Source organism: Tupaia chinensis, unplaced genomic scaffold (genome assembly GCF_000334495.1).
Source record: "Tupaia chinensis unplaced genomic scaffold, TupChi_1.0 Scaffold000187_1, whole genome shotgun sequence".
Lineage (NCBI taxonomy): Eukaryota > Metazoa > Chordata > Mammalia > Scandentia > Tupaiidae > Tupaia > Tupaia belangeri.
Window position 1 is genome coordinate 5079037 of NW_006159662.1, and position 14277 is coordinate 5093313.

Consider the following 14277-nt stretch of genomic DNA (forward strand, 5'->3'; position numbering starts at 1 on the left):
CCAAAATGTGCTTATCTTTCTGTGACTGGTGGTGCTGAATTTTCCATCCTTAAGTCTGTTGATAATAGATTTCAGTCCACAGAGATAACAGGTCTCTGTCTAGATGATAAGGCAGGATCTCAAATCTCCACCTTGAAAACTAAACCAAAATTTAAAAGTACAAAACAGAAACGTATTGTTTTCATTGGCAAAAGCTGCAAGATCCTGCGCTGCTTCCTCCTCTTCTAGTCGATCTTACCCAAGTAAACAGCACCAGATTCCACAGTGTGCATAGCTGCTTTGGAAAATGTGGATCGGTGTCTTATAAAAAAAGGATAAGAAGCTTTTCTAAGTAGACTTCTGATTCTGTTCCGCTTTCTCCCATTTGGATCTTTTGCAGCAGTCCCAAGGTCGAGTGCAGGATGACGATGCTGGCTAGCAATTTCTCCCTGAGTAAAGCTTTGGCTGTGTTTATTTACTCTGCTAGCCAGGGACACCTCTCTGTCAGATTCACATAGTTTCTAATCAGGAGGCCAACAATGTTCCTTACAGCATCAGTTAGGTAATATTCCAGAATATGATGCCAGCTACATATCATTCTTGTACTTTCACAGCTGCCAATGTTATACCAAAAGTGATCCAGTGTGAAACCTGTGGGAAGTGGGATGTGTTTATTTGGTAGCTTTTCATAAATACTGTCTCTGTATGCTTCATTGTATTTTATTTTAAACAAAGTTATCATTTTATCATTATTCCTAGATATCCGCTTGTGTATTTTTCTTTTTTTAAAATAATGACTTTATTTAACTTTACTTATTTTAATTTGACCAGAGAGGGAGGGCAGAAGGGAAGGAGAGAGAGAGAGAGAAAGCAAGCCACCAGGCCCAGGACTCGAACCACAGTTGGTCTTGTGGGAGTCCAGTGCCCTAAACTACCATGCCACCTGCCGAACCCTCACTTGTGTACTTTTCATATGAAAGAAAATAAAATGCCTTTCAAGGTATAGGAAACAAAGAAAAGACTTTGATAGAATCAGTTTCTCTCTTTGACAATTCGCGATTATACATTACACTATTAAACTATGCCATGCTGTGTTTAAAAGAGAACAGGCTGAATATTTTATCTTTTTCATCTGAATTTAGACTTTAAAAAACTTGTCAGAGGGCGGGACCAGCAGTTGGCATAATGGCTGTGTTGCTGGACTCCCATGTAGTGGGCCACGGTTCGAATCCTGGACCCGACAGCTTAAACTAACGCGTGTGCATGTGTGCCCAAGAGGAGAATGGAGGAGAAGGGATTGCGGTGTGGCCATCCCCCCGGAGGGGTGATTTCTCACTTTCTGTCTCTCTGTCTCTCTCTGTCTTTCTGGCAAGTGCATGCGCCCTATAGCAAAAACCTCTCCAAAAAATAATAATAATTGTTAGAGGGCACACGTGCTCACCAGAGAGACAGAGGGGAAGGGAGGAAGCACTCTCCATGAGGCATGCTCATGCCCTTCTGCCCCATCTCTCCCTCCTTCTGGTAGACAGCCTAGTAAACAGTGTGCTTTTGTCCACACTCCTGGCAAGAACCAGGTGCTAGGAAGTAGAAAAGTATCCATTTGTAGTTTTCCCAAAGAGCATTATTTAAAGTGCACATGATAAATATTTTAATTCCAGGACCCCTCCAGAGTCTCATTTTTCAAATTAATTGGGTCGTCGGAAAAGTCATGGCACATTTTTGCATTGAAAAATATAGACTACGGCGTGACTTTTCCGATGACTCAATACCAAATGGAATTTGTTTGGTGATCAGAGGAGGGAATAAAATACAAATACAAAGTAGCTGGTTCTCATTGGAAAATGCAGTACCCTCTCACATGCAGGTGTCAGATTCAGATCTGGAGAATGCTCCCAGGAGCAGGGCACCCTCAGGCATGTGTGCTGTGAGAGGGGCATCCCCAGTATAGGCTGTTATGTTGAACTCTGTCTCCAGAGGAACTGGCTGGTGCATTTACCCTGCTCTCCTCTTCAGCCCGTGGCAGGGGTCATGAGCAGAAAACCCTCTCAGTTCAAACTTTGCTTAAGTGATTTTTGCCTTTGAGTTTGTGCCAGCATTGTCCTGGGTACTGGGCACTAGATGAGTTGAGAGACAGGGCCCTGCTCTCCTGAGACTGGGCCTCTAGTGGAGGAGACAGGCCCACAGTGACTTGGAGTCCACTCCTTTGGCTGGACAGCATCCTCTCTGACGTGCTGACATTTAAGCTGAGACCTCAGCAGACAAGAAGGAAATGGCAGTGATGAGAAGATGGTGGGTCAGGGAAAGGGACTAGGGCAAAAGTGCTCCAGTCTCCTAAGACTGCTGCGTGCAGGGATGTGTGAGGAGAGGGCAGCAGCAGGGGAGCCTGGGTGGCTAGGCGGGGGCCCTCTGTATGGCTGCTCAGGGGCCAGAGGAGAGAGAGGTATGTGAAGGCAACCCACTGAGTGTCCAGTTAACTGGTGACAGCTATTTTATTGAGGAGTAGATTAATGCCTGTGAAAATAGGATCTGCAGAAAGCAAGGGTATTTGCGAGGAGTTGGGGGTATAAGGCTGAGAAGGTGGGATGCTTCGAGACTAAATTAGCACTGTAAAAGTTCTAAACAAGCGGGGAGTCGCCCATCTCAGAGCTCTCGGTTTGGGCTTTTTGCTCAGATTGCTGGTCTGTTCTGTCTCATGCTTGTCTGTCTCTCTCACAGAGGTCCCTGGCATGTAGCAACCAGTATCTTAATCCAAAGACAGTATCAGTATCGTTTAAGAAGCTACAATAGCCATTAAATGACCCTAGATTTTGCTTTCAGAGCATTTGAAAACACAGATAAGTTTAAGAACCAAAGTAAAATCAACCTGAGCCATTGATCAGACTCCACCTAGGAGTCTCTCTCTCCCATGTTTCTGTCCATTTTATTTGCTGAGCAGGAGAATCACCAGAAAGTAGACAACAGCAGAGGGAAGAGCAGTGTAGAATGCACACGTATTGAATGCTGCCGTATGCCAGGAAGCACTAAGCTCTTCACATGTCTTATTTAACAGTCATAACAACGCTGTGAGGTGGGGATTACTCCAGTGCTGAGATAATGAGATCCCAAGAGACTTGTGCCTTGCCCAGAGTCACAGAACAAGTGATAAACCTGAGTTCAAATTCTGCCTCTCCCTGACCCCTTTAGGCCTGTGGTCTTTACATTATAACATGTTTTACTTAAAGTAGTCTTTCCCAAATTATCATTATTATTATTATTATTATTATTTTTAGTTGCTAGACGGCACATGTACATTGCCAGAGAGAGACAGAGGGAAAGTAAGACAGCACCTCCCATGGGCAATGGTCATACTGTAATCCCTTCTCTTCCATTTCTCCCTCCTTTTGAGATTTTGGGCACTCATGCACACACTCCCAGTATGTTTTTCATACTGCTGGGTCTGGGACTCGAACCACTCAGTAGGCCATGTATGATCCAGCTGCCTTAACCACCACACTGCTGACTGACGCCTCATTTATCTTTCTCAAAATGTAAGAGACTGTAGGCACGAAAAGTTCCCTGGACAGATAGTTTTGGGAAGTGCTAGGTTAAGTGAAGTTAAACACGTTCTCTTACCACAGAACCGCTCAACACCTTTAGTAGCAGGACTACGCCATGGGGTTCTCCGTTAGAGAGAGTGCTGCACTTCTTAACTAGACATAGACACTATTTGCATACGTAGGCTGCCGGGATTGATGTTCCGTGGGGCCTACCTTGGGGAATTCCAGCACTGAACTCAGTAGAAAAAGGAACAAGAGAGGAAGAGGCATTCTCCACTTGGAGAAACACATGCGGTCAATAGATAAAAGATGCTCACTAGATTTAGAGTGCGGTGTATGAAGTATGATGGCCTCAAATCCTTGAAGAGGTTTCTTATCGCATTAGAGATGTTTCTGAAGAAAGATCTGAAAGAGAAATACTTGTAGTCACTAAATCATTCACATAAGTTAGGGTACAAAAGAAGGAAACCGAGTCCCTCAGCCGAAACAAGAGCTGTTGGCCTACTGTGTGTTGCTCTCAACATGCAGACATTGCTGGGCACATTCCTTCAGGACCTCAAAGGCCTGAGGCGTGGCCCACATATCCTAAAAGGCTGCGTGCAGCTTCATCGCAGCCTGAGTGGGCAGGAGCAAGGAGCAGGTGGCTCGCGCTGCTAGGGAGCTGAGAGATGGCTGAGACCTGCCAGCTCTTCCTGCCTGCAGCTCAGCACCTCCCTTATTCTCTCACACATTTGCAAATGTCAGAAAATGACTGGCCTGGCTTCTGGTTTGCTAAAGAAGGGGCTTCTGGCCTTACTTTCCCTAGAGCAAGGCTCAGCATTTGGCCTTTTGGGATCTTATAGTGATGAGGATCTTAAAAATATCTTATGCAGCAGGAAATTCAAGAACCCTTCGCCTCCCCATCCCCTTTCTCTTTTCCATGCTAGTCTCCAGACAGCCTTTCAGGCTAATGAGTCAGTTGTTGGAATGGTCAAGAAGATTGATAGTTGACAGGAATGGGCCCTTGTCCCCCATTTAAAGATAGCACTAATTGTATTGAACATCTGAGATTTTATGTCTCTTCAAATAGTGTTGGCACGATTTCTTGCCCAGGTCAGGCTTTGTATGTGTGCTTACTTGCTAGTCTCCTCGTGGTTCTGTGTTACCACGTCCCCCAACTCCTAGCCAACCTCCAGTTTTCTCTCTTAACCTATTTTTCTTTTTCTTTAGACCAATGAGGCGAGCTCAGAGTCGATAGCATCCTTCTCTAAACAGGAGATCATGAGTAGCTTTCTGCCAGAGGGAGGATGTTACGAGCTGCTCACCGTTATAGGTAACGCCCAGGGCCTGTGGCTGCTTCCCTGCCCTAGGGGACTGTGGCGGCCTTCTCAAGGTCCCTAAATGAATGTGCACCAGAGGCCATCTGCTAGATAGTAGGACTCATGGTGATAGAACTGCCTTCTGTGGGTCTTGTTTGGTTTTCTTCTGCCAAGCATAGGAAGAGATCACATGACCAGGAGAGGAACTCCTAGGCCATTTTTCTGTAGCTGTACTTCTGATGTCCTGGGCCTTGGAAATGAGAGTGGTTGGCTGCAAAGGAGCTGAGAGGAGAAAGACCAAAAAATGTCAGCCACGAGAGTAACAGTTGTGAACATCTTAACTCGATTTTCGTTTTGAAATCAAGTTCCTTTTTTCTTAAAGGAAGATAAAGTCCTTCGTTGCTGTTTTCCTGGTTCATACATTTGTTTGTCCTTTTAGGCAAAGGGTTCGAGGATCTGATGACAGTGAATCTAGCAAGGTACAAACCAACAGGGGAGTATGTGACCGTTCGAAGGATTAACCTAGAAGCCTGTTCCAACGAGATGGTGACGTTCTTGCAGGTAATAAAGCGTGAGTGTCACCCTTGGGTAGCCGGCCCTTGGGGCTGGTAGCATGGAGGCATCTGTCACAGCAGGTCTCTGAAAGGCCCTGGCAGGAAACGAAGGTGACCAAATGTCCAGAAGTTATGGAGACTTTTGGGCAGTTAGCCTCAGCTCATGTCCCAAAGGCCAGGACCCTGGAGTTCCTGAAGTTTTTAGTCCAGATTCTTTTTTATTATTATTATTATTAATAATAATAATAATAATAATATTATTATTATTATTCTATAGCTGCTCCTGAGGAAAAGGATCTCTCAGTCTGAGGTTGCTGGAAAAATACTATCCACGAATGTGTAATAGTCATCCTTTGTTCCTTAATTCTTCTCTTGTTTCCATCAACTACATTTCCATTTAAAACAGAAAAACACTTTTTGTTTTCCTGTTTTAAAGATGAGTTCTGGTGGGCCAGCAGGTGACGTGTTAGTTGGGGGTGCTGGACTCCCACATGGCCAACCATAGTTTGAGTCCCGGACCTGGCAGCTTGCTTTCTCACTTTCTCTCTCTCCCTCACACACACACACTCTGTCCCTATCTAGTAAAATTAAAATAAATAAAGTTAAATAAAATAATAATTAAAGGGATCAGCAGTTAGCATAATGGCTATGTCATTGGAGTCCCATGTAGTCAACCGCGGTTCAAGTCCTAGACCCAGTGGCTTGGACTCACACCGGGTGCATGTGCGTGCGTGCCCAGGATCCCAAGAGGAGAATGGGGGAGAGGGGATTGCGGTGTGGCCATCACCCCGGGGGGTGATTTCTCGCTTTCTGTATCTCTCTCTCTCTGGTGAGCGCACACACCCCATAGCAAAAACCTTTCAAAAAAAAAAATTAAAAAGAAAAAGAAGAGTTCTGGGGTTGATCCCGTAACTTAATGGTTAAGGGAGCCGATCCCACATGGCTCTCCTTGGCTCAAATCCTGACCCCAGCAGCTTGAAAAGCATGTCAGGCATGTACACTTGACAGGATAGAGAAATGGAGGAGAAGGGATTGTGGCATGACCAGGTCCCGTTGGGGGAGTGTTTTCTCCCTCTCTTTCTCTCTCTCCCTGTCTTTCTCTAGTGAGCACATGTGCCCTCTAGCAATTAGAAAAAGAAGAGCAAAAGAGTTCTGAACCTTGGCACTGAAGTTGAGCTAACCTGTAACTTTATGAGCCTCCATCATCACTTGGCTTCCTTGGTCTCCAGAGTGGTGAACTGTGTGACAGCAGTATCCCTGTTTGGCTGGGGATTGTTTCTCAGGACTCTCAAGGCCTGGGCAGGGCGACACTGGGGCAGCAGGGCCCAGTGTCTCCTCTATGGAGGGCACCCGCATAGGCAGCACCCAGGATGTTGCAGGGAGTGCCCAGGAAGTACGAGCTCCCCATGTTACTCATCCTGCCGCCTTGCCCGCGCGCGTCGTTCTTCGGCGCCTTTTGGTTCTGACTTCAGCTTTACCACTGCTTTCAGGGGGAGCTTCATGTCTCTAAACTCTTCAATCATCCCAACATCGTGCCATATCGAGCCACCTTTATTGCAGACAACGAGCTGTGGGTTGTCACAGCATTCATGGCATATGGTGAGTGGGACAGGGTTCTGGCCAGAAAGGGTCTAAAAACTCTGGTGTCTATTGCTATGTGCTGTTTCCTTCCCCGTCCCCCTTCACCATCGCCTTGTGTTTCTTTTCTCCAGGTTCTGCAAAGGATCTCATCTGCACACACTTCATGGATGGCATGAACGAACTGGCGATTGCCTACATCCTGCAGGGGGTGCTGAAGGCTCTAGACTACATCCACCATATGGGATATGTACACAGGTCTGTTCTCAGGTGGCTTCAGCCTCCGTTAGTGCAGGTGACAGCTGAAGGGCAGGTAAGGGCTCTGTGTCCATGAGCCCCTCAGGTAACAGCTAAAGTTTGAAGTTAGCAAACCAGAGTTTAAAATCCAGGACCTGGGGCCTGTCCATGATCTCTTGGTTAAAGTAGCTGGATCCCATACAGCTGACCACGCAGTTCGAGTCCTGGACCTGCTGCCTTGAGAAACATGCCAGGCATGTGTGCAGGCGTGTGTGCCCAAAATCCCAAAAGGAGGGAGAAATAGAAGAGAAGGGATTGTGTGTGACCATGCTCCACAGGGGGTGCTTTGTCACTTTCCTCCCCTTTCTCTTTGTCTCTCTTGGGAAAATTGAAAGAAAGGAAAATCCAGGATCTGGAGTCTGCCTTGCCCCCGACCTGGGAGACAGTCATACATGTCGGCTGTTGGTGCTGAGCCCGGGCACTCTTCACTGGGCAGCTTGGCCCTGCATGTGGCACAAGAGGACCATCTGCCCCTTTCCCTGTGTGCTAAGGTGCTGGTCAAGGACCAAGTGCGTAGTAGGTGGATCAGGAAAACTGGCTCAGGGTAGGGAGGAGTTAAACCTAGAGTCCTGCTGACCTCCATGTTCAGAGAGCACCAGTTGGATTAAAGTCCTGAATGAAAACCACCAAACCCCCTGCTTAAATGGAAGGATAGATGAGGAAATATTTTGTGACATGAGGCCTAGGAGAGCTTCCAAATATTTTAGATGCACAAAATGTAAAGGTAAATGCTTGAGGAATTTGATTACATCAAGATTATATAAAAGAAACCGTGAACGAAGTTAAACGGTGACAGAGTGGAAGAGGATGTCAGCTTTGTTAGTAAGGAGGAAATTACAAAGAGACGAGAAAAGGACAGCAAGGCATAGAAACTGGACAAAGGATGTGAAGTCTGTAAAAAAGAACCCCCATCGACACTAACCCTAGCACTCAAGAGGAAGCCAGTGGAACCGAGCTGTCCCTTTGTACATGCCGTGCTGAGGAGCCTAGTGGGGCCATGGGTGAGGACAGTGGTGCGGGACCTCCTGTCCAGGTAGCAGAGAGGGGCCTGACACAGAAACCCCGGTGCAAGCACACAGGGCACAGAGCGTGCACGTGTCTGTTCACGCTCGTGCTGTTGCCCGTGGGTGAGTAAAGGTGTTGGGTCCCACCCGAGTCAAGGTGCGTCAGCAAGGCCCAGGTAGATGTGCACCGATGGCATCTTGGGTGCATCTTGAAAACCCAGCACTGAGTGGAAGAATGAGATGCATAGCATAGCACTGTTAGGGAAATTTTATAAATATATACACACAACATAAATGTGCACTTTTCAAGAATGCCAGTAAAGAAACATCTGATTAAAAGCATTAATGGGAGGTGGGAGACCAGATGGTCTGTGAGTGTGAAAGAGAACTTAGCAGGGTATAAGGAAGATTTTAAACCATGATACGTAAATGGGGTCATGCCATTTTCTCTTGTGCAAGTTTGAAAATTGCTCATAACAATGTGTTTGTGTATAAAAAGCACATACACATGTGTGATACACATACACACACGGGGGAGAGCTGACCCACCAGTGCATGAAGCCCCATGGGGTGCAGCGTGGGGGCTCCTGCCTCCCGTGACACACTGCCTTCCAGGAGCGTCAAAGCCAGCCACATTCTGATCTCCGCGGACGGGAAGGTCTACCTGTCTGGTTTGCGCAGCAACCTCAGCATGATCAGCCATGGGCAGCGGCAGCGTGTGGTCCATGATTTCCCCAAGTACAGTATCAAAGTCCTGCCGTGGCTCAGCCCAGAAGTCCTCCAGCAGGTCAGTGCGCTAGGATCCAGGGAAGCCCTCAGGAATCTCCCAGGGTGAGGGGTGGGGGGGCAGTGCCCTCTCATTAGGTGAACAAGGGGTTCTTGGAGGGAGGGTGTCCTGTTGGCCAAAGGCAGCTGGGAGCCCACTCAGCACTAGGTCAGCTGCCTATTGCATGTGGGTGTGCTTTCTCCTTGGTGATGTCCCAAACTATCCTTGGAGGCCCCTCCAACTCTGGAAAGAGGGAACATTCTGGAAATGTTGGTACTCTCCTGGGCTGAGCAGGAGAATAGGGCCTGGCATTTCTCCCTGCTTAGTTCATAGCATCCCAAATGTTTGTCTCACAAAATAGCAGTCGGTCTCAGCATGGCAGGGAGTGTGGTCCACAGCTGGCCTCACTGGGGACAGACCCCTTCCTCATCTCAGCTTTTGTTCTGCCTTTCCTTTTTTAAGAACAAAAGCCAAGGCTTCAAGTGGAGTCATCTGTGGCTTTTTTCTCTTAGAATCTTCAGGGTTATGATGCCAAATCTGACATCTACAGTGTGGGAATCACAGCCTGTGAACTGGCCAATGGCCACGTGCCCTTTAAGGATATGCCAGCCACCCAGGTGAGCCCACACTGCCAAGGGAGACTGGAGGAAAGACCCAGTCCTACACTTGAGATGTCCCAGGTGCTGGTGGGGTGGTTGTGTAACTGCGTTTACTTCTCTGTGTGTAAACGCTGGGGTATGGGAGCCCAGGCCAGGGGAGGGGTGCAAATGGAGGTCACGTACATATGGTCTATTTGAAATCTAGATATCAAGCTAACCAATTTTGGTACATTTAAAAATAGGTTCTCTGGAGCCAGCAGGTGGCGTGGTGGTTAAGGGTGCTGGACTCCCACATGGCCAACTGTGGTCTGAGTCCCAGACCTGGCAGCTTGCTTTCTCAGTTTTCCTCTCTTTCTCTCGCTCTGTCCTTCTCTGGTCAAATTTAAATAAATAAGCAAATAAATAAATAAAGTTAAATAAAATAATTCTTTTAAAAAAAGTAGGTTCTGTCTGGGACCAGCAGATGGCATAGTGGTTACGTCACTAGACTCCCATGGAGTCGAACATGGTTTGAGTCCTGGACTCAGTGGCTTAAAAGTTACACCAGTGCATGTGTGTGCGGTGTGCCCAAAACCCAGAGAGGAGAATAGAGGAGAAGGGATCGCGGCATGGCCATCTTTCCTGGGAGGTGATTTCTTGCTTTCTGTCTCTCTGGCAAGCTTAATATATATATATTCTCTCATCTTATCTTGGTAGATACAGCTGGAAGGTCAGTTTCTAACTGAGGCTTCTCACTTCCCAGAGTTCATGCTGTCACATCCCAGCCAACACCTTTGGCACCTCCAACCAGCTTCTGTTTGTGCCCTCCAGTTTCTGCCCTTGCCGCCTGTGGGCCTAGGAACTGACAGGCAGTGGCACAGTCGGCCCTTGGAGGACAGACTAGAGAAAGACACTCAGACCCCTCAAATCCAGGAAGTGCATTTGTGGTCAAGTACCTTGTGTGGGGGGGGTAGTATCTTGGGGATTGGGGACTGCTTGGTTCCAGGTACCTGGAGAATGGCCTAGAACTGAGTGGGGCAAAGTGCAGGCTCTGAGCAAGCCTGTCACTGGAACCCATGCCAGAGAATGGCCATGGGGCCCTCTAGAGCAGGGGCCAAGAGTCTTCTGGGAAGAGGCAACGCTTGAATCCTCAAGACAAGGAGCGCTTACCTGTTAGAAGAATGGGGACGAGAGGCAGGCTTGTTAGGCACAGGGAATAGCACGTGGTTGAAAGGCTGAGATCCAGGAGCTTCCGGGACACGGCCAGGTGATGGGCCTGGGGAAGGAAGCAAGCGCACATCGTGAAGGGCGCTGCCAGGTGTTTGGTTCCTGTCTCAAAGCTTGTGGAGAACTGCAGGTACGTTTTAAGCACAGCAGTGATAGCAGCAGGTAAACATTTTAGAAAGATCACTCTAAACAATGGGTTAGGTCTAGTAGACCAGTTAGGAGAGCGTGTTAGGGAATCTAGGATGTCTAAGTAAAGTAATTCAGTAACAGAAAACTCAGGAAAGAGCTTAAAGGCTGTGCAGCGTAAACAAGAGGCGCAGGTCTAGAAGCAGTGGGTGTGGTTTACCTGTGCTGTGTGCATGGTAGCCACCAGCCACCTACAGGGGGTTAAATAGAGTAGCTGAAGGTGGCAGGTGGTTACCACAGTGGTGCAGCTCCAGAGAGGTTTCCAGTTTGCTGGCGGGGACAGCTTATGAGGTACATGGGGACACCCATGAGGACCAGCGCTCTTGGAGGGGCTGGTTTCACAAGTGCTGAGTCTGAGAACTTTGGAACAACCCTGGAGCCAGGCCTAACCTGTCCACTGCCCCAGAGCAGCCTGGGAATGGCAGCTGCTCCTTGCCTCTAGCCCCAGAAGGCAGGATCTACAGTTAAAGGAATTTGATGCCTTCTTAAGGGAGGGAGGAAACTGAGCCCCTTCCTTCCAGCCTAGGAGAAGGGACCTTCATGCAGTCCCTGTCCTGCTGGCCCAGCCAGGGCGTCCCTTTGGAACAGACAGACTTACTCCCTTTCCGTGTCGTTTCTTCTCCCAGAAGGTCACATGTGTGCCTTGGAAAGGTGTGTTTGTGAAGAGACTCTAGGCCTTGCAGGGCCCCCACCCAGGCCCCGGCTCTGTCTCCTCCAGATGCTGCTGGAGAAGCTGAACGGCACAGTGCCCTGCCTACTGGACACCAGCACCATCCCCGCCGAGGAGCTGACCATGAGCCCCTCGCGCTCAGCAGCCAACCCTGGCCAGAGTGAGGGCCTGGCCCCCAGCACCCCCCGGCCCTCCAATGGCGACTCGCCCTCCCACCCCTACCACCGGGCCATCTCCCCCCACTTCCACCACTTTGTGGAACAGTGTCTTCAGCGCCACCCAGATGCAAGGTATCCCCATAGGCCTGGGACAGGGAACTCCAGACGAGGCCGGGGTGGGAGGATGCACCTCTCAAAGGTTCCTTGGTCTTGGGTTCCCCAAGGGAGGGGATCAGGAGCCTCCAGAGAGAGGGAGTAGTGTGTGGGTTTGTCAGGAAGCCAGCCCAGGGCCCTGGAGGTAACTGAGGACTGCCCCATGAGCTGAGGCAGGGAGTAGGGTGTCAGCACAGGGTTGGGAAGCGGGTTGTGACACTGCTCTCTCCCCTTCCTCTGCAGGCCGAGTGCCAGCACCCTCCTGAACCACTCCTTCTTTAAGCAGGTACAGTAGCTCCTGACCCGGCCTCTGCTGCTTCCTGCCTGTGATTCTAGCTCCCCACAGCCCCTTAGCTTAGTGGCCTTTAGGGATTCCCTCCTCCTTCCTGAATAGGAGAGGTTACCATGTTTCTGAAGTCTCAGCTCCCTCCCAGCCATGGTTCCTTGCCCCATGGCGTTCAGGGACCCTGAGCAAAAGGCTCCATCACTTGATTCTCTTTCCTCCCCCAGATCAAGCGACGTGCCTCAGAGGCCCTGCCAGAATTGCTTCGCCCAGTCATCCCCATCCCCAGTTTTGAGGACAGCCAGCCTCAGGACCACAGTGGAATCTTTGGCCTGGTCTCAGACCTGGAAGAGCTGGAGGTGGATGACTGGGAGTTCTGAGCCTCTGCAGACTGTGTGCATTGTGGGCTGCGTGGGCTTGCAGGGCCCCTTCCTGAGGGGTGGCCAGGTCCCACCCTCCGGGTGCAGATCCGGGTGGGAAGGTATTCTGCAGGGAAGCTGCCACTTACTGATGGGGAAGGAGATTCTTGGAGACTTTTTTACTGTTGTGAGGCTTGAGACACCAGGGAATTCCAACCATCAGGGACCTGGAGGGATCAGAAAGGTGACATTCCCAGGTGACCTCTTCAGGAGATGCTTCTGAGGCCCTGGGGGCTAAGTCCAAGCCCAGGGTTTTCTGTCTGCCAGGAGCACATCAGTCCTCTCCCCACACTCCTGCAGCTCAATTCCATTCTCCCCTGTGCTCTCCTATCCTATAGGGCCAGGAAGGGGCAAGTGAGGAGCAGCCTGCCTTCCTCCCCTCACCCCTCTCCCTAGGGTCCAAGGGAAGGTCCTTTCTGGTTGTTAACAGGTTAAGGCTGGGGCGGTCCATCCTTACTCTTATTGCTCGGGCCCTGGCACCGAAGACCTTCCTGTAGTTATCTATCTGCTCACTCCTTTCCCACCCAGACTCCATGTTATGCCTCCCCAGCTGCCTTGGCGCTTTCTCCAAGGGCCGTAAAGTCTTGCCTAGCCGGAGGGCTTGAGCACTTATGCTGTGTTAGTTTCACTGTCAGAACAAATTAAACATTTCAGAGCATCTGTCGGGGAATGGCGTTGTGTGTGAGTCAACTCAGGGACTGCAGTCCTGCCTCCTGGTGCTTGTGCTTCCAAGGCTGTCTGTATGGGCCCCACGGAGTCGCTCTGCCATAGAGACTGGGCCCAGGGTGTGTGGAGGCACTCCGGTGCCCTTCACAAGATCGATCCATACCAGTTTCTTTTAAAATGCCTAACAGATTGGTCTCTCAAGTACCTAAAATTTCAAGATTTACTTTTAGCCTGTGGCTATCAAACTACTTTGGGGCTAGAAAGGTCTAGGTGCAGTGGAGCCTGGCCGCTTCTGCCTTTGGCAGGTAAGAGGGGGGAGGGCTTTGTCTTGGACCCTGACTTGCAGTGTCTTACATTGGGACTAATACCCACAGACAAGCAGTCCGGGAACCAGACCTGCCTGCTGCCGGCCATCCTGGCTGGTGGCCAGCAAGGCCAGTGGCGGTGGTTCTACCTTTGGTCTCTTGAAGGGGAGGGGGCTCAGTGTATGAACACCCCTCCCCCGGGCTTACCCTTTTGCTGCAGCTCAGGTGAGGGGCCCTGCTCTAACTTAGGCACTTCCATGGCAGAATAGGGAGGTGCCTGAACCATCAAATGCCCTCATTTTCCCATCTTAAATTTAATGCCAGCTTAAAAAAGAAAAGGCAGCCTTGGGAACCAGCAGTTAGCGTAATGGCTGTGTCGCTGGACTCCCACGTAGTTGACCGCGGTTGGCGTCCCAGACCTGGTGGCTTAAAACTCACGCTGGGCGCGTGTGCGTGCGTGCCCAACATCCTGAGGGGAGAATGGAGGAGAAGGGATTGCGGCATGACCATTCCCTCTGGGGGGTGATTTCTCGCTTTCTGTCTCTATGTCTCTGTCTGGTGAGCGCACACACCCTATAGCGAAAATCTCTCAAAAAAAAAAAAAAAAAAAAAGGCCGCCT

At 49.5% G+C, this 14277-nt stretch overlaps 1 protein-coding gene and 1 long non-coding RNA gene across 11 annotated transcripts in view; one reads left to right on the forward strand and one right to left on the reverse strand.

Moving 5' to 3' along the window:
* The window catches only part of LOC102475874 (uncharacterized), a 67156-nt gene extending 54305 nt beyond the window's left edge, over positions 1 to 12851 (reverse strand). For 2 of the 4 annotated variants that reach the window (XR_003549132.1, XR_001370247.2), the window contains exons 1-3: positions 12776 to 12851; positions 10761 to 10866; positions 3833 to 3920 (exon numbers count right to left, since the gene is read on the reverse strand). This is a non-coding gene — a long non-coding RNA (uncharacterized LOC102475874). Of the gene's footprint in view, positions 1 to 6; positions 631 to 1785; positions 2230 to 3832; positions 3921 to 10760; positions 10867 to 12775 lie in introns of those variants that run through there. The other 2 variants (XR_334289.2, XR_001370248.1) reach the window with 2 other exon arrangements.
* Positions 1 to 13350, forward strand: part of STRADA (STE20 related adaptor alpha) — a 29555-nt gene extending 16205 nt beyond the window's left edge. For 4 of the 7 annotated variants that reach the window (XM_014587182.2, XM_014587183.2, XM_014587184.2 and 1 more), the window contains 9 exons: positions 4725 to 4827; positions 5253 to 5374; positions 6858 to 6966; positions 7080 to 7203; positions 8862 to 9033; positions 9525 to 9629; positions 11722 to 11963; positions 12228 to 12270; positions 12495 to 12647. In XM_014587182.2, coding sequence (XP_014442668.1) covers positions 4725 to 4827; positions 5253 to 5374; positions 6858 to 6966; positions 7080 to 7203; positions 8862 to 9033; positions 9525 to 9629; positions 11722 to 11963; positions 12228 to 12270; positions 12495 to 12647 — 1173 coding nt within the window. Of the gene's footprint in view, positions 1 to 4724; positions 4828 to 5252; positions 5375 to 6857; positions 6967 to 7079; positions 7204 to 8861; positions 9034 to 9524; positions 9630 to 11721; positions 11964 to 12227; positions 12271 to 12494 lie in introns of all 7 variants that reach the window. The other 3 variants (XM_027771174.1, XM_027771175.1, XM_027771173.1) reach the window with 2 other exon arrangements.
* Positions 13351 to 14277: the final 927 nt, after the last annotated feature.